This window comes from Dendropsophus ebraccatus, chromosome 8 (genome assembly GCF_027789765.1).
Source record: "Dendropsophus ebraccatus isolate aDenEbr1 chromosome 8, aDenEbr1.pat, whole genome shotgun sequence".
NCBI lineage: Eukaryota > Metazoa > Chordata > Amphibia > Anura > Hylidae > Dendropsophus > Dendropsophus ebraccatus.
Window position 1 is genome coordinate 58,194,319 of NC_091461.1, and position 22,236 is coordinate 58,216,554.

A 22,236-nucleotide genomic window follows, 5' to 3' on the forward strand; every position below is an offset into this window, starting at 1 on the left:
ATGAGCAGAATTCCTCACAGCTGTCTCAGTACAGTACTGTGAAGTTTTAAACAGTTTTGGAGCTCCCGTCATCATAATGATACATGTGGACCATGCAGGTAACATGTAAATACATGTATATACGGATCATACATGGAACGTGTAAATACATGTATATACGGACCATGCATGCAATGTTTAAATACGTGTATATACGGACTTTACATAGGCTGTGTAAATGAGGCCCTATTCTGCTACCAGAGGTGTGCACACATCGTGAGTGTGACCTAACATTTGCAATCTGGTTCCTTTTGCTTGCATAGCATCAGATATTATACATTAGATGATTGGTATTACAGCAATTCCATAATACCTTTTGTTATATTACACAATTTTTCATAAAGTAGATAGAAAAAAAAATTAACACATCTGTGACCCATTGGTATAGAATAGTATTTTATTTGTTAGACATCTGGATAGAATTATTGTATTCAGACAAAGATTTTACAGTATGTATTTAATAAAGTACTGCATTATGGATACAAGTTAGAACTGTGTACAATGTCAACACTGTGTGCACTCCATTTAATAAATATAATAAGACGGCTGGAACCTTGTGTTATTCTGGTGTACAAATGGTTTTAGACAATAGCATAGACAACTATGCCAATCATATGTAAGATAATGGAAATTGTGCATGGTATTTACTTGCTGGGATAATGGTCTGCTATTGACACTGTCCACTTTCCAGCTTGATCCACAATGGGTGTAAATAACCATATTTTTTACCTCCTATGCAATTTACAAACTAAGCTAGCTCAAGGATAGAGCCCCGATCTTCTGCTCGGAGAATACATTGGAAATATGTAAACGGCACCCGGCTCTGATACTTGTATAAGGAGAAACCAATGAAGAGCACAAGAGTAATGGAATGTCACCTGCAATGGGCAGGACAAGCCTATCCTGCTCAGCACACCCACCCTTGTTATATGTACACATACAACATCTGAGATGATTAGGTCCTTCCAGGTAAGAAAGTTTGGCACAGACATTTAAGTGCTTAAAAAAACTAAAACCCTTTCTTTTTTTGTCTACAATTTTTAAGTAAAATAATATGTCTAATAATATGCCTTGACATGAAACTGTGCAAATTGACTCTCTCTCTCTAAAGGCCGTCCGTTGCTTCTCATTTACCAAGAGCGTTTAAGGGATCATCAAATGCTGTGGAAACCTTGGGGTCGGGCTTGGTATCAGATCCCAGCTGAGCTGACTTGGATTTTGTTTTGGTCTTCTTTACACTGGACGCAGATGCTGAAAATATGTCATCTGTACAGAAAGAAAAAAAAAAGGGATTTCATATAAGCATGTTCACTATAAAAGCAGGAAGAAAAACAGACTTAAAGTTGTTATCCAGGCTTAGAAAAACATGGTCCTTTTCCTCAACAAACTGTACCTTTCTTCTCCTCCGTTTGAGTGTGTTTTTGCAACTCAGTTTTATTGTGAAGTGAATTGAGCTGAATTGTAATGCCACACACAACCAGAGGACAGGGGTGGTGCTGTTTCTGCAAGAAAGTAGCTGTGCTTTCTCTAATTCTGGATATCTTCTTTAAAGGAGAAGTCTGGTGAAAATTTTTATTAAAAGTAGTGTATTGCTCCCCTGTATCACCAATATACACTTATTACAGGAAATGCTTAGAAAGTGCTTTATTCCCTGCACTTACTACTGCATCAAGGCTTCACTTCCTGGATAACATGGTGATGTCACAACCCGACTCCCAGAGCTGTGCGGGCTGTGGCTGCTGGAGAGGATGATGGCATTCATTATAAATAATGAGGACTTTATTTTTAAAGTAATAAAATTAGAGGAGCATAAAATGGTTAGTACGGACCTGACAGGCAGGTGGGGCGACGGGGGGCATTTCTATTCTTGTGTTTTTTTTTTTTATAAATATAATTTAACTATCAAATTGGTATCGAGCATTGGAAAAAAAAAAAGTTGGTATTGGTATCGAACTCAAAATTCTGGTATCGTGAGATCACTAGCCTTGATGCAGTAGTAAGTACAGGGAAAAAAGCACTTTGTATAACTTTTGGGGGGCAATACAATACTTTGATAAAAATTTCCACCAGACCTCCTTTAAATGAAAGAATTATAAGTTAGGGATTAGACCCATAGTCTCTCCTACACTTCACACGACATTGACTGCAACTTAGCTGGCCTCTACTCTCTACTTTTCATCCTACATGCACCCCAAGACCAGCTTACAACATTACCAAAATTCTAACACACTTTCTCCATCATTAACCTCCACCTTTTTTGTTTCCCAACATACAATCTAAATTTACTCTCCCTTCCTCTGCCTTCTTCCCTTTTCTACAAGCCACCAGTTTTGCGAGGAAAATAATACAGATTGTTAACACGAAAAACAGGATCTCACAGTCAACTTCCTGGTAAAAACTAAAACCCTCCCCTCCCACCTTATCACTCACTACTACACATTTCTGCGTTCCAACCTTGGATACTCCATTTCTCAGCATGGCCTCTCTAAGTGGCTCCAACATATGCCACATCTCACTCACTCTGATCTGATCAATGCACTATACCCTGCCATGTCTTATTGGGATATGGCGATCAGAATCACGCATAGGGTGTATAATTCCATACAGCGTAATTATATAATGGGATGCATCTTGTCGCCCATGTGACACCACAAGCGTCGATTTATACCATCGCTTCTGGGACTGTTCTGAGATCCATGTCTTAAAGACTTGGATTGCACCCATCTACTCAATTACATACCTTTAACCCCTGAATGGACCCATCTTTGGCCCTATTGACTACATTGCCCACTCCTCCTCAAAAGAGGCCAAAAAGCTTCTCTTCGGGTACAAACACACACACCGTATACGCAGCAGATCTGCAGCAGATTTGATGCTGTGTTCAGTTATTTAGATCTAATCTGCTGCGTATTTGCTGCGTATCGCAGCAGTAAATACACTGCGTATACAGTGTGTGTGTTTATACCCTTAATCATATCTGAAGCAGCCAGGAAATCTATATTGCAGAAGTTGCTCTCCACAATGCCTGTCTCTCTCCTAACACTGTTTAAGGATTGTTCATTTGAAACTTGAATTGATACCATTTGCTGATGCACCTATGACTTGTCGGTGTTCACCATGCCCATCTGTCCGCTCTTCCCCTCCCCCCCATCCCTTTTCCATCCCCTCTCCCTACCCATTCCATCCCCCTTTGACTACTGTCTTGTTGTTTTGTTGTTGGAAAAAATCTAATCAAAAACATGAAAAAAATGAGAGTATCATACAGGCAGTACCTAGAGGCCGCAGCTCGCCTTAACTAATAATGTTTGATGATCATATTGTGCCACTGAAATTAGTAGCAAGCGTGTATGGGCACCTTAACTGATTCTGCCTCCCAAACCCTTTCCATCAGAAAAGGAGGATCATATAAAGCCCTTAAAAGGGTATTCCCCCCTAAATCTTTTTGACACTATGTAAAAGCCCACCACAGCTTCACATATTGGCTAATACAAGTTATTTTGTGTTCTGTGTCCTTTTGCTGCTTTTCCTGTTTCCTCACCCCACGTGTATGCAGAGAATGAGCTCAGTCCAGTCCACCCCGACATGCTCCCTCTCCTGGCCCCCACCCTCGGAGTCGGCTGTCACATGTCCTCCCTCCCGTCAATAGGCTGAAGTGAGGACACCTGACAGCCCCTGCTGCCGAACTCTAGCTCCACCTCCCTCAGCCTCCTCACTGTGTGTCTCTATCTGTCAGCATACACAGCCCGTGCTGATCAGTTTCCTTCTCCCTCCTCCTCAGCAGCTCTCCCCCCTCCCCCCCCCCCTGCTGATAACTTTCTCCCTCAGGGTGTGTGTAGCCTGGTCTGGGCAGCTCTCCCCCCTCCCCCCATGCTTTTATCGCTCTCATTCTCTCTGTGTGAAGCCCCGGACTCTGTCATTTGCATATAGCTGTGAGTGTTAGCTGTCAGGGTCCGGACTGCAGGAGACCAGAATGACACAGTGAGAAGCATGGGTCAGGGGAGGAGGTGGCTGCTGTCATGGACGGGGCTACACAGCCCAAACAGTGATGCTGCAGCAGGGCTGGGAAGGGTGTCAGCTGTCAGAGAGACCTGACCAGGAGCTGCTGCACATCAGTCTCCCTCTTCGACTGCTCTATGGCAATGACACCTAGCCCCACTTCACTCATCCAATGTAGTAATGAGGAGCAGTTGGCAGGAAAGAAAGCTAAGGGAGAAGAACTGCATGATGGGAAATGTAGTTTCCTGGCCGGCGCCATCTTGGGCATAAACAGGCCTTTTAGAAAAACTTTTGAACCAGGAACGTCAGCAGCTAGAAAGATGGGAGACGGCTCAAAATACTCAGGGAGACTTGGTAAGTGAGACCAGCTAGGTTTGGGAGCATTTCATTTTTTAGCGCTTGGGGGGAATACCCCTTTAAGACCCACCCAAGTGCCATTAAAAGTTTAATTTCATCTACCCGCTGTATAACATACTGGGGTGACACACATGTGCTGACAGGTTCTCTTGACCTGCTATCGGTCAGAAAATATAGTTTTATTATTTAATTTTGAAACCTTGAATGTCCTGATCCCAATGGTGGCCTTCCTTTCTTGCTACACCCCCCTGACATAGGGATTTCACTGAATTGTCAGATAAGCTAAAAGGGTGTCATTACAGGTTAGATTTTATCCATACATACCCATGTCATCATCAAATATGGATTTAGGCTCTGTCTTCTTTTTGGACTTCTCTTTAGATTTTTGTGTGAAATCAGCAAAAATATCATTATTATCATCAAAAAGATTATCTTCTGATGTCCCTTTTTTCTCTTTTGGTTTCTTTACTGGTTTAATAGCTTCTGCTGCAAATATATCATCCTTAAAAGAGAAAAGGCCACATATTAGCAATACTGCCATTAGGACAATTCAATGTAAATGTCACTACATCAATGCTGAAAGTGTTTGGTTAGATTTAAAGGAGTTGATCGCTCTTGATAATTCTTTTATTGTTACGTGATCATAAGGTTATCTGCAGCTGAAACCCCCAGTGATCAGCTTAGGTACAGCTAGGTACACCCTCTGTTTAACATACACGTTTTATAGGGGAAAAAAACAACATGCCATTGTGTGCAATCCGTTTGGGTCCGTTTTTCTATGGACTTCCATTATTAAAAAAACAAACACACACAGATCAAAACTTTTTTCAGCGATGCCAACCCTGAGTCCCTTCTTATTAGCAGCAGAGCACTGAACCCTGATTGGCTGCTACACGCTAGCCAGCCAATCAGGGTTTAGTGCTCTGCATCCCCACCACGCTCCATAGTAGGGGTCCGCTGGGCCTTCTGTAAATTACTAGGGGTTGTGGGGGCTCAGTGTGGAGTTACATGGGCAGGGCCCCTCCCGGGGTGTCAGCGATGCCGACCCTGAGTCCAGTGAGGGGCGGGTGCCATTACTTCATTCATAGCCACCCCACACCCGGAGCAATGTCGCCCGCCGCATCTCTTTCCCTCCCAGGACTCGGGGTCAGCATCGCTGACACCCGGGGAGGGAGTCCTGCAGAGTGATGTCGGATGCCACACAACAGCACAAAATGGCCGGCGTCAGAACCCGGCTAACTGCAGTGGGTCACTGTGAGGGGTCCCAGCGGGGTGCTGTTGTGTGGCATCTGACATCACTCTGCAGGACTCTCCCCCCTCCGGGTGTGTGGTGGCTATGAATGAAGTAATGCCGCCCGCCCCTCATGGGAATGGGACTCAGGGTCGGCATCGTTGACACTCCGGGGGGGGGGCCCTGCCCATATAACTCCACACAGAGCCCCCACAACCCCTGGTAATTTACAGAAGGCCCAGGGGAACCCCACTATGGAGCGTGGTGGGGATGCAGAGCACTAAACCCTGATTGGCTGCTACACGGAAGTAGAGGGAGTCCAGGACGTCGCAGGAAACAAGATGTTTGACGGCTGGACGATCATGTGACCGGACCGGAGATCTCCTTGGGGGGCCAATATAGGACAGGACCTTGTCTAACCCTTTCCATTGCTAATTTATTGATTTTCCCTGAAATACCCCTTTAAGTAATACGCAGTTAATATTGAAATCACAGGGCTGTCCATATAATGTACTGATGTGCTGCAAGAAGCTGTCAATACAGAAATCCAAGAAAACCCTTTTTACCTTACATTTCTCTAAGATGGTCTATGTCATCAATAACTTTGACATGTCTGATGTCAGAAGTTATTTCAAATGACAGTAATGCCTTAAAATGCATAAGCAACTTACATCAAACATGTCGCTGGCTGTGGAGCTTTCCTTTGGAACAACAGGTTGAGCGTCTACTTTCTTCTGAGGTTTCTGAAACCCAAAAAGATCATCTTCAGGCTCCTTATCTATTAGAGAACTTGATTGGGGCGTCTTTTTGGGTTTGTCTTTTAAGGACTTAAATAAGTCATCATCACTGCCGTCACCATCGAACAACACAGCCGGGGATTTCTTCCCCTGATCCAATGAAGGCTTTTTGGAGAAATCACCCCCTGAAGCCTCTTCTTTCTGTTGTCGGGATGCAACTGGGCTAGGCAGTAAGTTATCTGCAAAGAGGTCCGACCCAAATAAGTCATTGACATCAGGAGTCAGAGGATTTGCAGCTACTTTTGGATGTGTTATGGGCTGTATATCATTTTCAGAAAAGGATAACTTCATAGTAGATATTTCTTCTCGATCTGTTCTCCAGCTTGACTCAGGATGTCCAGATTCAGACTTTGCAGCTGATGTAGATGATATTGGTGATGACAGATCTTCATTCTCTCCTGAATCCTGGGATGCGAGCTTCCTGCCCATTCGTGTAGGAGGTCTTCTTTTACCACCAACTTTCGCACGGGTCTGATGAACACAAGGCAAGTCACACAGCATAAAGTACTTAAATTGTTCCAAAAAAGAAAACAGAGGAGCGGCAGCTCTCCCCACCTATGTGATGTGAGCAGTACACAGGGCAAATATTAAGTTTTTGCACAACACGAGTGGTGTAAATATTTGCCCGTTGCACTGCTTAAACCCCATGATAAATCCCCCCCCCCCCCCCCCCCACGTGAGGTTTTGGAGGCCAATAAAGGTGATACACTGACTAAAATTTAATATGCCTCCAATCTGATAAGACTATCCCCTTCCCCCCAAAAAGACACAGCAGAGACACCAACGCGTCTCTCTACGTCAGTGTATTCTAGGACATTGGCCCCTGGGTAAACAATTATGCAAAAAACACTGCAGACACCATCATCCTAAAATCCTACTCCACACTGATGAGGAGCAAATACCCTGAAACAGCTGTCTGTGGATGGATACCATGCTGGGGTGGTTTCCTTGACTGGAGACATTCCTTGGCTTGGTTGTTCCTTCCAGGAGGAAGGTCTGGCTAGCTCACTGACATTGAGACACGTGATGGTATCTCTGCAGTGTTTTTTGCATATTCGATATCCCCTTCCCCCAACCATATATTCTGGGCCTTAATGCCCATGTAATTTTTTTTTCCTTGGTCACCTTGTGTCCCCCTTTTTTTTTTCTATTGACAGCCATATGAGGCCTAATTTTCGGAAGGAGAAGTGGTACACCTATTTGTTCATTATTATTAATTTTTTTGCTGGGTAACTGAAAATAATGCAATTTTGTATTTGTTCGCAGACAGGATGAATCTGGTTTGTTATGGACTTAGCAATACCAAATATGTGTATTTTTATGTTTCATGTAGAAAAAGGGAATGTAAAAGGGAAAAGGAGTGATTTTTTTTACATTTTATTTTTACAACTGTTTACTTATCTCACAAGGAGCCTGACAGCAAGATAGTAGATGGCTACTATAATACAATGCACTAGTACTCTAGTGCCGTGTGCTCTGCCTTTTAGTAGAACACTGACAGGCAATGTATTCGCCCATGCTGCAGCCATGGACAGGTGCTTAGAAACCCATTGCAGACCTAAGGACTTTCACATGGTCCCCAGGGCCATGGAACCCCATTGGCAAAAGCGATCGTGTCTCCGCAAGGAGATGGGTAGAATGCTGCCCACATGTTGTGGTCACTATCTGACCGTGGCACAGAGGGGGTTAAATCTACCAGGAAGTGAGGTGTCTCTTTTGCTGGTAGTTACAGCAGGAGGCCAGGTGTTAAGGTGATCCCTGCATGAGAGACCCACGCTGTCTTATTCTAGCTCTGCCGTGGAAATGTGTGTGTGTGTGTGTGTGTGTGTGGGGGGGGGGGGGGGGTAGAATAGGTATCCTTATTCACTGCTGTAAAAAAGCGTATTGGCAGTCATTAAGACGTTAAAGGTGCATACACTTCAAAGTATTTCTAACATATAATTTAGATAGTGGTCTATTTTACAAGTCTACCTACACAATAGTGCCAGAGTCTATGGTTAAAAAACGGATTCTGAAATACCTTATTGGCATTGTGAAGAGTATCAACTTGTGCTGGGCTTTCAAAGCTGGCACCCTCCAAGTTTTTGCTGGCAGATTTTGCAGCTAAATGATGCTCTGTGACCGGTGATGTCTCAGCTTCTGCCTCCGAGACGACAACTCTTGGTCCGGACAGTTTGGGAGCAGCACCCGGTAACAATGCAGCAGGGTTAATGAGCAAATTTGCCTACAAAGAAATTGTTAACAGAGATGTTAGGTGGTTCTTACCAGGTCTTAGTCATGTTGTGTCTAGGCGGTAAGCTCCTGTGGTAGCAGCAGTAATAGAAAGAAGAAAGAGGGCTGGTAAGAGAGAAAGCTGCATGCACTATGCAAAGTAAAGGCCAGCCCAGTTCCAAGCACTGCTGGTGGGAAAGAAGACAAGCATCATCTTAGTTTTTAAAGACAGAATCAAATGATTGGAAAAATCTGAAAGGAAGAACAGGAGAATGGTAATGTTCAATAGTTACTTGGAGTTTTCCAATCCGTGAGGAAGGACTTTTTGTTTTAAGTGCTGCGGGCTCAGTGGGTTTCTGTACAAAATCAATTTAAAATCAAAAGGGAAAAAAACAACAATCAATAATAAGTTACTACAAACTGGGGGAAAACACGAATGCATGTTTGTTCATACAGAGGTCTTTTTAAAAGGTACAGATTCATCTTGCATCAATCCGGTGAAAGCTAGGGGAGTTTGTAAGGCAATGCTCCCTGGGAAAATTAGGTAAAATAACTTTTCTACAAGGAAGACAATCCACTTTACAGCGCAAGCTACAGGTAAAAGGATGGACTCCTCCAGTGCCCAAAAGACGACTTACAATGGGGTCCTTGGTTTCCATCATGGTAGGAGTCATTTGGTAAAATCATTTTTTTGCTTTCCTCTGGATCTGGTGCTGCAGGGTAATAGTCTAAACTCCCAAAGCTTTGTTACTTAGATGTTTACTATAACTATATATTCTTGCAGGTGTGAAGAGTAACTGTGTTTAGTTTTTACATTTCCAGTTTTCTGAAATTTATATTAGAGTTAGACTGAAAGAATATCACTGTTTACAATAATATTATCAATAAACCTAATAAGGTCAAAGCCAATTCATCTCATCTTGGGGAGAAGAATCCCTCCAAATCTGACAACCAGAATAAAACCCTGGATCAATGACCCTTTTCCAGAATATAGCAATTATGACCAGTAATACTATTACACTCCAGGCCTTTTAGTAAGTTCACCATGACCACTTCCTTTGGCAGAGTGTTCCATTATCTCACTGCATTTACAGTAAAGAACCCTTCCTTTCTGTAAGCATAGATGATTTCTTGCAAAGAGATCATGGAGAGACACACATCTGCAACATAATGCACTGAAGATGTTTTCGACTGTATGAGAATGGAGTTTAAGTAAATCTATCTGTCACATTCTAAACCACTGACACTGTTAGATAACTGTTTGGTCAAGGAGACACATGGTATCTTTAACATATCGGCCTGTGCTTTCAGAACATAGTAACAGGGCCGTGGAGTAGGTAAGCCGCAGCTTCGACTCCTGAATTTTATCAGGACCGACTCAGACTCCTGACTCAGACTACTGCTCCTTCATAAATGGCCAGTCATATACCAGGGGAGTTATTTATCACACTGGCTCAGCAGCTTCTCCCTAATGTATTACATGATCCTGGGGCGATTTCTGAAACATACAAAGGAAGCTTCTCCTGTGTGTGCAGTGGATGCAGCCAGTCTCCATGTCCTGAACAACTCAGAACTAGACTAGATGGAGCAGGTAGTCTTTTCCCGCTGACAGTCTTCTATGTTTCTAACTAAATATTCACCATACTTAAAAAAAACAAAAAAAACACTGCTAACAATGCCAGATACCTGTAATATAGAGGTCAGCCATAGTGATATAGAGGGGGGGGGGGTCACACATAGTGATATAGAGAGGGGTCACACATAGTGATATAGAAGGTCACTGTGGGGGCACGCAATAGCACGCGCACACACACACACAGCCTGCTGCAGCCATAGCATAAACACAAAGCTTGCTGCAGCCATAGCGCACACCAAACACACACAGCCTGCTGTGGCCATAGCACACATACACACAGCTTGCTGCAGCCATAGTGTGCGCACACACACACACACACACAGCTTGCTGCAGCCATAGCACACACACACAGCCTGCTGTAGTCATAGCACACACACACACAGCCTGCTGCAGCCATAGAACACTGAAGAAAAACACACAATCTTCTCCCAGAGAGAAAACACCACACTGAGGACAGAAGTTACACCTACACTACTTATGTCTTCTCCTCCTCCTCTATATTACACAGGATATCTTCATTTTACACTGCTGCTCATATAGTCATCCAGCATTCAGGAAGAGAACAGCACAAATCTCCCCACACACACACAATGGACTCTTCCAGCTCAGAAACAAACTGCCAAATAGTGACCGACAACTTTTCCATGACCACCGTTATGTAATAGGGCCAGTGTCCTATTATAATGTTGCTCATAATATATATTCATGAGCAAAACTTGTAAAATTCATATCAAAATTCAATTCTACATTTTTTAAATATTTTTTTAAAGCTGGAGTCGGAACATTTTTTTCCGACTTCAACTCCGACTCCAGCCAATGCTAGCTCCGACTCCAGCCAAAACTAGCTCCAACTCCTACTCCACAGCGCTGCATAGTGAAGTGTTTATTTTTACACTGCATCAGAGAATAGATGCATTTTTCCATGCTCTGGAAGGACAGCTGGATATAAGAAAGGTAACATGTCCCCTGGACCTACCTTAGGATTTAAAATCTTATTCCCTTACATTGTTTTATATTTTGTAGTGGAAATCCATTAAGGATAATATATATACAAATTATTTCCATATAGTGATACAAACCTGTGCCTCTTCAGTTTTTGATAGAGTTGCCTCGTTGGCTTCCAGCCTGTTGGATTCTTTAGAACTCTCCAAGCCCTTGCTTTTGATAATGGTTTTCTTCTCTGCAACCTTATATAGTAGAAAAATAAATGTCAAGCCCATCAATGACATATCCTATATCCAATGACAAATGTAGCCACACAGATACCCTATCTGGATCAGGAGAATAAATTGTCCTTGAGTGAATTAATTGGTAATGCACATGCTCAGCCACCCCTCCATTTACTGTCTATAAGACTTCTGAACAGCACTTGGCAATGTTCAGAAGACTAATAAAAAAAGGAATGAATCTGTGCTGTTGCTCTATTTACCCAGGGACAACTGAGTGTCAGTCTCTAACCCATCTCAATCAGTATGTTATCCCCTATCCTGGCCATAGCCATAATCTTGGGCAATGCAAGTACTTACTAAAGGGCTAGTCAGGAGCGCTGCCAAGTTTAATTTTGTTACTTTCTATCAATCGGAGTGTGAAAGATTGGTTTATGGCAGCAGCTGACAACTGTGGGATTCAGTAAGATTAATACAAGTGTATTACTGTGTGTGTACATCACATCTCTCTCAGTTTTTTATACTTTGCTGATCCTTTTTTACTACTGTCCAACATAAACCTTGCAGTTAGAAATCTAATCATATATGGTTTTATGTCACTGGTAAAAAGAAGCCCACAAAGGTAAGACAACTGGCATTCTACATACAGATCGCGCTGATTCTGCTATTAATATGCCTCTTTAGCTGCGTGTGTGTGGCGGCCCACTGTACTGTAGATAAGAGGGGTGGCATCAGTTATGCTGGGAGAGAATACAGGGCTGAAATGTCAGAAACGTTAGCCGCTACTTTAGCCATACATTAACATAGGATGCCCTGCACAGCATGTGATTTTCATGTCAAGGACACCAATATATTATGTGGCATTATTAACACAGCTGTGATTCAGATATCTTTATAATAACAAGGTTGTGGCAGCTCGTAATAGCATTAAAACATTAGTTAGTTGTCCCTTGCTTCATATACATTTAAGAAGAGTTGCTCATAGTGAATTCCCACTTACACATACTGTATATTAGTATTCGATCTAAACATGTTTGTATAAAGTGTCAATCATATGACGTCACAGTTGTGTTATACTTGTTTTTAATTTTGTAACGCCCACTCACACAGGCTAGCCAGAGAGTATTTAGTCTGGAACCTGTGAGAGAGGCAAACGTCAGTCGAAGCACGTGATCTACGTGCGAAACAGCTGTCACGTGTCATCGGGGGAGGGGTTGGCGTCCTCACTACAGCGGGCAGACCATGTCTTTGTCTGCATGCACGATATGAATTGAAATAAAAGAAGTCAAGCATACGGGTGAGCCCTCATTTTTTCCTACTTTCTTTGTATGGATTGGTTTCTATTTGGACGACACTGTCCTTCATCTTGAGTGAGCACCACCCGTATTGACATAACACTAGTCCTTTCATTAAACGCCGGTATTATACCTCCTATAGACATAATAGCCTACAGCAGTGCCGACCACTCTATCTTCCAGAGAAAGTTAGTTTTATACATACTTACTGGGGGCTTTTTTGGCTTAGCTGAACTGAAGAGGTCATCATTGTCATCATCACAGAATAATCCTGCTCCTGTTGAGAGTTTAGCGTTTTTGGGTTTCTCAGACTGAAAAAAAAAAATTCTTCTTCAGTATACAAACATGTCAAAAGTTTTCATTAGGCGAGTGTTTAGACCCCAACCAGTCATAAGATACAGCTGAAAGAAGCAAATAGCTGAGCTCTTTACTCCCTGGGTCGCTGCTTTTTGCATCTCAGTATATGAGATGGGCTCCATTTTTATGTATAATATGTTTATTTTTCTACATATATAAAAAAAAACTAACAATTATTCTGAGGATATGTTACAGTATTAATATACAGTGCAAAGAATAAAGGCAACAAAAGTATGAAGGAGCACCTCTCATCAGAGAGATGGGCTCCATTTTTAATTTCATGAAGCCCATCTCCTGTAGTGAGACAGGGAAGGCCATGCTGAGGCATGCTCTTCTCCCAGTTCTATCAAACAATTGGTGTAGGGTCTGAACACCCAGAGATCGACTGATCAAAATAATGACATGACAGTTTGACATATCAAAAGTTTTTGTGAAGCAACAGGGACACTTTAAGCATATAACGCTGCTTCCTTCTTCCTGTGTTATATTGGCCACACAGGAACTGCTGAGCTCAGTCAGTCTGTCAATCACTGGTCAAGGTGAGACACACACACTTTTTTGTTTTATTGGCGACAAATTTATTTTTTCAGTGTGGTTTGGGAGTACATACAAATTTACTGCAATATAATATATATTATATTATATATATATACACTCACCGGCCACTTTATTAGGTACACCATGCTAGTAACGGGTTGGACCCCCTTCTGCCTTCAGAACTGCCTCAATTCTTTGTGGCATAGATACAACAAGGTGCTGGAAGCATTCCTCAGAGATTTTGGTCCATATTGACATGATGGCATCACACAGTTGCCCGCAGATTTGTCGGCTGCACATCCATGATGCGAATCTCCCGTTCCACCACATCCCAAAGATGCTCTATTGGATTGAGATCTGATGACTGTGGAGGCCATTTGAGTACAGTGAACTCATTGTCATGTTCAAGAAACCAGTCTGAGATGATTCTAGCTTTATGACATGGCGCATTATCCTGCTGAAAGTAGCCATCAGATGTTGGGTACATTGTGGTCATAAAGGGATGGACATGGTCAGCAACAATACTCAGGTAGGCTGTGGCGTTGCAACGATGCTCAATTGGTACCAAGGGGCCCAAAGAGTGCCAAGAAAATATTCCCCACACCATGACACCACCACCACCAGCCTGAACCGTTGATACAAGGCAGGATGGATCCATGCTTCCATGTTGTTGACGCCAAATTCTGACCCTACCATCCGAATGTCGCAGCAGAAATCGAGACTCATCAGACCAGGCAACGTTTTTCCAATCTTCTACTGTCCAATTTCGATGAGCTTGTGCAAATTGTAGCCTCAGTTTCCTGTTCTTAGCTGAAAGGAGTGGCACCCGGTGTGGTCTTCTGCTGCTGTAGCCCATCTGCCTCAAAGTTTGACATACTGTGCGTTCAGAGATGCTCTTCTGCCTACCTTGGTTGTAACGGTTGGCTATTTGAGTCACTGTTGCCTTTCTATCAGCTGGAACCAGTCTGCCCATTCTCCTCTGACCTCTGGCATCAACAAGGCATTTCCGCCCACAGAACTGCCGCTCACTGGATGTTTTTTCTTTTTCGGACCATTCTCTGTAAAACCCTAGAGATGGTTGTGCGTGAAAATCCCAGTAGATCAGCAGTTTCTGAAATACTCAGACCAGCCCTTCTGGCACCAACAACCATGCCATGTTCAAAGGCACTCAAATCACCTTTCTTCCCCATACTGATGCTCGGTTTGAACTGCAGGAGATTGTCTTGACCATGTCTACACGCCTAAATGCACTGAGTTGCCGCCATGTGATTGGCTGATTAGAAATTAAGTGGTAACGTGCAGTTGGACAGGTGTACCTAATAAAGTGGCCGGTGAGTGTGTGTATGTATGTATGTATAATAGATAGATAGATAGATAAAGTGATTTTTAGCACCATTTTGTTATACAGGATTCACAAGAAAGAACAACTTAAGGTTCAAGGTTTATTCTATGATACCATAAAGACATGGCGCTGTACAATAAAACCCCTGCCTCTTTTTCCCTTGTGAGTAGAGGATCAGGTAAGTTGAAGGCCAATAAGTCTGATCCTCTTTAGCCCAACATGTGCCCTCAGGGGAATTGCAGGGGAGGCTACCATCAGTGGGTTCAGCTGACTTCCTTCTAATGTGTACAGGCACCCCAACACCTCGTGTTTTTTCACTTAATGTGCCCACATAGCGTCAGAACCTGAATGACGATTTCCTTACTGTTCTTTAAGCAACTACTTACAGGTTTTTTATTGGTGCTGGCAAAGAGATCTACATCTGGATCATTATCTTTCTGGAGCTCTTGACTGAAGAGAAGTTCCTCATCCTGAAACACTCTAGTGCTCTTCCCCTGAGCGCTTTTCTCCACAGAGTCCTAAAAGGGTTAAGAATCAAGGTAGTAGTTGTGAGTTTCCAGTCTACACTGTACAGCCTATTCTACATACAGCACATTATCAGAATCTGGTATAACGCTAACAATTTTAGTGCAAACCACTCAATGAAGTTTGTATAGTCTCCTTATGTATTAGTACTATGCAACTTCACTGTAACATATAGAACGGTTATGTTTCTACAAGACATCACGCATTCATCAAAGTAGCTTTCCAAAAGAGTCACGCTCACATACAGTAACACAATACCCGTGCTTACCTTCCCAGGACCCTGCGGTATAATATTGGTTGCAAACTGGTCTTCCATATCATCCTCTTCATCCCCAAAGAGACTTAGTAGATTCTTACTTTTCACATCGCTTGTTTGCTTGGCAGGTTGTGGTGACGCAAACAGATCTTCACCATCTGAGTCTTCAAGAGAAACTGGTTTTACCTGATAAAAGTGAACAAAAAGACCATAAAAACAAAAGTTTAAAATAAGCCATAAATAGAAACTTATAATAACACATATTTTACAAAGAAGATGTTAAATGGTGAAATGTGATAAAAGAAATGCTTACAATGTAACTACTGTTGGTTTTTTTTTATATTTATTACAGGCTATTTTACAAGGTCAAAGCTCCAATACTGTCACCACAAAGCTAGAAAGTTAGATTATATAATGCTGGCTGCCACTAGGGGAGATGAGCAGCTTACTGATGGTGGATTTATGATAATTTATGTGGAAGCTGCTTTGGGCTATGTAATTAGTGAGCCCTAGTGTACACATTTATCAAAAATGCACCCTTGGCGTACACCACATAAAGGCACAGATTTGTCTATAGGCCCTACCTGATGGGCGGACAGGGGGTGTGGCAAGGCAGGAGGAGGTGTGGCCTTCTACCATCCTTAATTTATCGTGGTTTATGTCTGTCTTGGTCAATCTGGCTGGGGCCGGGCTTTAGTTAAGGGTCTTAATAAATGTCCCCCTCCCTCCCCCCCCCCCAGGGTATTTCGACCTTTAGCTGTCAGCTAAACATATGCTCAACTGAAAGCCAGCATGAATGCTTGACTCAGCCTAGTGTTAGTGTGTTCTAAATAGGAGTGGAAAAGGTGGGTGGATGCTACCAGACTCTTTTGTGGGTGCCTTATCTCCCAGAGAACAAAAGGAATAGGCAGCATATATATATATATATATATATAACACACCCAACTCTTCATTCCCCCAATTTGATCTTTCGAGTTGAAAAGTCCCTATACACAAACATCTGGCCGGAATAGCCTAAATACAGCCTATGGCTACGTTCACACACACACACACACTATTTTGCAACCAAAACCAGGAGTGGATTGAAAACACAGAAAGGCTATGTTCCCACACTGTTGAAATTTAGTGGATGGCTGTCATTTAACAGCAAATAATGGCCCTTGTTTTAACATAACGACAATTATTTGCCATTAAATGGCGGCCATCCACTAAATGTGAACATAGCCTTTCTGTGTTTTTAATCCACTCCTGGTTTTGGTTGCAAAATACTGAGCAAAAATACTGTGTGGGAACATAGCCTTAAGCTGTATCCATGTTTTTCAGGCAGCCTTAGGAGTGTATCCAACTTCAGCCACCGGTCATCAAATGGTTGAGTTAGTCTGAAACCAAGCGTGTGGCATTTGATTACTAGTGGCTGAAATTGGATGCAGCTCTAAGGCTGCCAGAAAAACATGGATACAGCCATAGGCTATGTTCACACGACGTAAGTTGTGTATTAATCACGGCCGCTGTGGCCAATTTGCTACAACGGCCGTGATTAATACAAAAGTTACGTTGCATAGTAGTCTGCTGGGATCCCTAGTGGCCGCACGAAAAACGGACATGTCAGTTTTCTACGTCCGCTATTCATTGAATAGTGGCCGCACAAGCCTGACAGGTCATACAAAGGAGAGTGTGGCTACGGCCACATTCTCCATTGTTGGCTATGGTGAATTGGGATGCAGGTGCACACAGGTGGGCCTTCATCTAAATTCAGAACAGATGAAGATTATCTGGCTGGTACTGCAGTATGGGCCAGGATGATCTTTACTGACACCAGCCGTTCTATGACCCGGCCGAGTCACAGAACGGCCGGTGTTTCACATAGTGTATACCCAGCCACAGGCTATATCCATGTTTTTCAGGGCTGCATGCAACATCTTCAGCCAGCGGTAATAAAAGGCTGCATGGTCAGTTTTGGACGAACTTAACCATCTGGTTACCAGTATGTTTGAGCATGTGCAGTTTCTCTGCACTGTTGCCTCTCTGAACTCACAGTTTAGAGAGAAAACCAGGAAGAAATCATATACATAGGGAAGAAAAATGGTACAGGGATGTAAGCCACTTTAATAAAAACAGTACACAGGCCGATTATACCTTCTTTGCTTTGTGACAACACCCTTTTAATTTTAGTTTTGCACCAGTAATCATATATATACCCCCTTTGTGCACAGCCACATAGGAGCTGCCTGGCATCTATGTTCCCTGACTTCTGCACGAAGATTCATGTTCATCTATACTCAACTTCTATTTTCTCTACAGACATTGTGAAATAAGCAGATGATAAACTTTTAACATTGTTTGCATTCTGGGGAAACAATTGGACAGTGACATCTAACACGTTTCCTCAGATTTCAGTCCCTGGGTAAGACTGACTGACACCACATTACATCCTTTCACCCACTTACACTTTATTATGTTAGATTATAAAGAATAGGGTAGCCATATGTTTGTTGGGAACTTACCTTATTATTTTCTGGTAATGGAGGCAATTTTTCCTCCACAGCTTGAACTTTTACTTTGGGTTCAGCTTTCTTAGCTGTATCATCATCTAAAGATACCTTATCAAGTTCTTCTCTTACAGGAACAGATGCCTTTGGCTGTTCCTGTCATAAGAAATGCTTTGAGTGCAAAATACCCAACATGCTTTCATTCACTGGCGACATTTATCAAAAAAAGAATACCGCAGACACAATTTCTTGAGATCTCTTGCAAGACTTCTAGATCTGTTGTGGTTATCAGCTATTTATTCACAATTCTCACAATTTTTCTATCTTTCCCCATTTTTCTATATGTATCTGTATGTCTGTTTTCTGCTCTCTCTCTATTTTGTGTATATCTGTTTCTACACGCTGGTGAGAATATTTTGCCTGTCAAACAGGGTTCACACCATGATTCTGCCATCCAAGGATGCAAGGATACATCGGCATCTTGTCAGAACCGGTTGCCGACTAGCATGGACTAGCGAAGACCCCATTTACTCCAATGGCTGAACCTAGTCAGCTAGTAACTATGTTAAAGTAATTTCCTGCACTTACATGGCTTTTCACTGAGATTCAAAAGTGTGGTCTACAGCACTTTTGAGTCCCAGTGAAAACTTGTATATGTGCTGGAAATTACCCAAACATTGTCATTAGCTGACTATGTTCAGCCATCGCAGTACATGACGTCTGTGCACAGATAAGCGTGACAGGGTGACCACATGTCCAAGCAGGAGATGACAGAATCATGCTGTGAATACACCCTTAGATGTGCCGCAGGGGAACCTTTTGTATCACACAGAGGCAGCACATCTAGGTAAAAAAATTATAAGTACACGTTTAAAATCTATTCAAAAGAGATATAAACATGCATAATATGTATATACGTTTTCTACACAATTTTACACATACGTTTCACATATACCATGTAATCTCTGTGTAGTATAAATGTGAACTCACCCTTAGAATATGTTCACACTACAGGAACGGGCCATCATTTAATGGCAAAAGGTGTCCGCCTATTGATAATGACGGCTGTCATTTCGTGCTAAAATCATGTTGTGGGAACATAGCCTTAGAGTGATTACAGGATAACAGATCTGGATAAACCCCACTCATAGCAACTTGAACACGGTCCTTGCCCTCTATATTTCTTACAGGACAAGATGAAGCCTCGCACAATATTTTACTCCTCCTTACTGGCCCCTTTGCCAACATTGTGGCCTATTATCCAATTCTCTGTGGTACATCTGTGTTTATTTGCTATGCAGCATATGCCATATTCCTCCATGTTACACATACTCTACAATATCTGAGCTATAGCAGCTTTTACCGAGTGGTAAGTGGCGGTATTTCATCATATCATGTCATCTTACACAACTTACCACAGATTTGGTAACTCCAGATGAAAACAAAGGCTCTTCACTGCTGACATCATCTTCAAACAACAGGGAAACACGGTGAGATTTCTTCTGACTATAAATAGAGAAAATGGCACTAAATTATGTGGTTCTTTAACTTCCATATACATTAGCGTGCATCTATTCTCCATTAGATTTCCTTTATTAGCATTTATTTGAGAAAAGTGAATCTGCCAGCCAGCATCATTTTACATGTCTAGTCTAGTCTAGTCTAGTCTAGTCTAGTCTAGTATGAGCAAAGCATTTGGACAATGTGCCCATAAGTCTCCAGTGGTGTGGCATTTTCAAAATAATCAACTTTAATCCCTGCACCCAATGCACAGTAAGTGGTCATGGGGGCGGAGCTGGAGCGGCATGTAGTCACACTGCCTGTGTCGTCCTCCCTGCCATTCAGGCTTGACTGACACCCGGTGTGCTGGGCTTTGCATGAAGTTGCTGGGAGAAGGACGCAGGCAGCAGGACTACATGTGCTCCAGCTCGGCCCCAGTGTCCACTTACTGTGCATTGGGTGCAGCGATTGAAGTTGATTATTTTGAAAACGCCACATCACTGGAGACTTATAGGCACATTGTCCAAATTGTGTATCGGCCCTTTCATTTTTGTTTGCTTGAATTCAAATCTAGATGTGCAATTTTCTCAAATACTACTCTGATTCAAATGTCGGAGGAAAATTACTGAAACCATCTATGTTTTCACCAGCTTTGTAAAGTTGGCTCAAACACTTAGCCACGCACTTTTTCTAAAGTTAAAATGGCAAGTGTCAAGTGTGGCCCATTTAACTGGTCTTTCTTGGACATAGAGATGATGTGTGTTGGCCCGTCACTGTGCCACAATTTTGGCACGCATGAAGCCATAATTTGAGAGAAGCAGGCACAGTGAATGTGGGCCATTTTGTCTAAAATTCCAAAAGCTAAACAAGGTCAACAGATTCCCAAGACAGGTCTGTGGGACAGACTTTTTATTAACTATATTGGACAAACAAACCTCTCTTTTGTAATTGCAAAAAGATCCTCATCATCCTCCCCATCATCAAACAGGCTAGATTTCTTCTCCTTCTTCTCTTCCTTCTTTAGCTTTGGTGAAATGTCAGGTATGGTTTTCTGGATAGTTTTTATGTTGGCTGACTGAGTGACTGGATCCTATATGAAACAAAGGTGGAATGAAAGTCTGAAACATATTGACATAGCTCAGGGTGCAGTACTCAAACTTTGTTAAATTACAGTACTTTTTTAATAAGTTTTATTTTTTTTTAATACGTAAAATTATATTACTTTGCAATTTAACTTTATTGAAGTAGATGTATAATTTTTAATGTATACTGTACATAATTTTACATTGGAGTGATAGCAGTAAGGGGTGACACAGGCCTCTCTGATGACACCAACGTTTGTGTCCCCCACTCTGATGCAGCCCTGCTGCACATGTGTTATTGATACAGATCTTGTAGATTGGTTAAAACAGCCTATAAGGCAAAATACACCGAACGATTTGCGAACGATTAACACCAATTTTATAGTCGGCTGAAAGGATGGGATTAAAGATAAATAAACAAATTTTTGCTTGTTGTTTAATCATTGCCTGCATACACACGGAAAGATTATCATGTGAAGAGGGCCATGTGAATGAGCATTTGACTATTTGGGTGGCCCTTTGCTTCACTTGTGAGTGACACATTGCCTATTACATGAGAGATGGGTGGTTTTTGAAAAAGGATTTTTTTTTTTTTGGCAAGTTGAAACAAAACGAGTGATCAGCTAAGAAATAAATGTTTGCTTATTCCTCAACTGATTGCTGGCACTATCACACAGGGCGATGGCAGCATATTCCTATCACACAGGGCGATGGAAGCATATTCCTATCACACAGGACAATGCCAGCCTATTCCTATCACACAGGGCGATGGCAGCATATTCCTATCACACAGGGCGATGGCAGCATATTCCTATCACACAGGGCGATAGCAGCATTTTCAGTGATAATTGCTTCATTTAATAGGGCAGTTAGCCCCTTGGTTACGAAACAAAGACTAATCTATGGGTTCGAGCTTTCACAATGCAGACAGGGGTCTACCACACAAATATATAAAAGGTATGTAAACAGGTTAGAAAAATAATATAAATAAATAAATATAATATAAATAAAACTGGACACCTATTTAATTCTTCATATTGTGGTCATGTAATTAATGTGCATATCTCCATAGATTAATGCTAGAGAAGCTGAACACACAAAATTAAGTAGTTTTACCTCTTCATCACTACTGAACAGGCCTAACTTCTGAGTCTTCACTTCTGCAAGTACGGCAGATTTTGGCGCTGGCTTTGGGGCAGCAGTTACCTTTTTTTCTGGTACTGAGCCAAAAAAATCCTGGAAAAAAAAACTGAACTAAATACAGAAGGAAGGTTGCGGTCAACAAAAGCAAATTTAAGATATTTTATGTTAAGAAAACCTTAGAATGACAGTACTGACAGAGCATTATGGACTTCCATTACATAAACAGGAGCCACATATGACCAGGCCTCCTAAACATACTGGATGGACAAAACTAAGC

General features: G+C 42.2%; 1 protein-coding gene across 3 annotated transcripts in view; it reads right to left on the bottom strand.

Moving 5' to 3' along the window:
• Positions 1-418: 418 nt before the first annotated feature.
• Positions 419-22,236, bottom strand: part of WASHC2C (WASH complex subunit 2C) — a 38,038-nt gene continuing 16,220 nt past the window's right edge. For 2 of the 3 annotated variants that reach the window (XM_069980501.1, XM_069980499.1), the window contains 13 exons: positions 21,933-22,052; positions 20,670-20,824; positions 19,650-19,740; positions 18,250-18,390; positions 15,758-15,931; positions 15,351-15,482; positions 12,938-13,039; positions 11,347-11,454; positions 8,925-8,987; positions 8,441-8,644; positions 6,295-6,891; positions 4,717-4,894; positions 419-1,305 (listed from right to left, as the gene is read on the bottom strand). In XM_069980501.1, coding sequence (XP_069836602.1) covers positions 1,166-1,305; positions 4,717-4,894; positions 6,295-6,891; positions 8,441-8,644; positions 8,925-8,987; positions 11,347-11,454; positions 12,938-13,039; positions 15,351-15,482; positions 15,758-15,931; positions 18,250-18,390; positions 19,650-19,740; positions 20,670-20,824; positions 21,933-22,052 — 2,205 coding nt within the window. In that variant the 3' untranslated portion in view covers positions 419-1,165. The remainder of the gene's footprint in view (positions 1,306-4,716; positions 4,895-6,294; positions 6,892-8,440; positions 8,645-8,924; positions 8,988-11,346; positions 11,455-12,937; positions 13,040-15,350; positions 15,483-15,757; positions 15,932-18,249; positions 18,391-19,649; positions 19,741-20,669; positions 20,825-21,932; positions 22,053-22,236) is intronic. The other variant, XM_069980502.1, reaches the window with a different exon arrangement.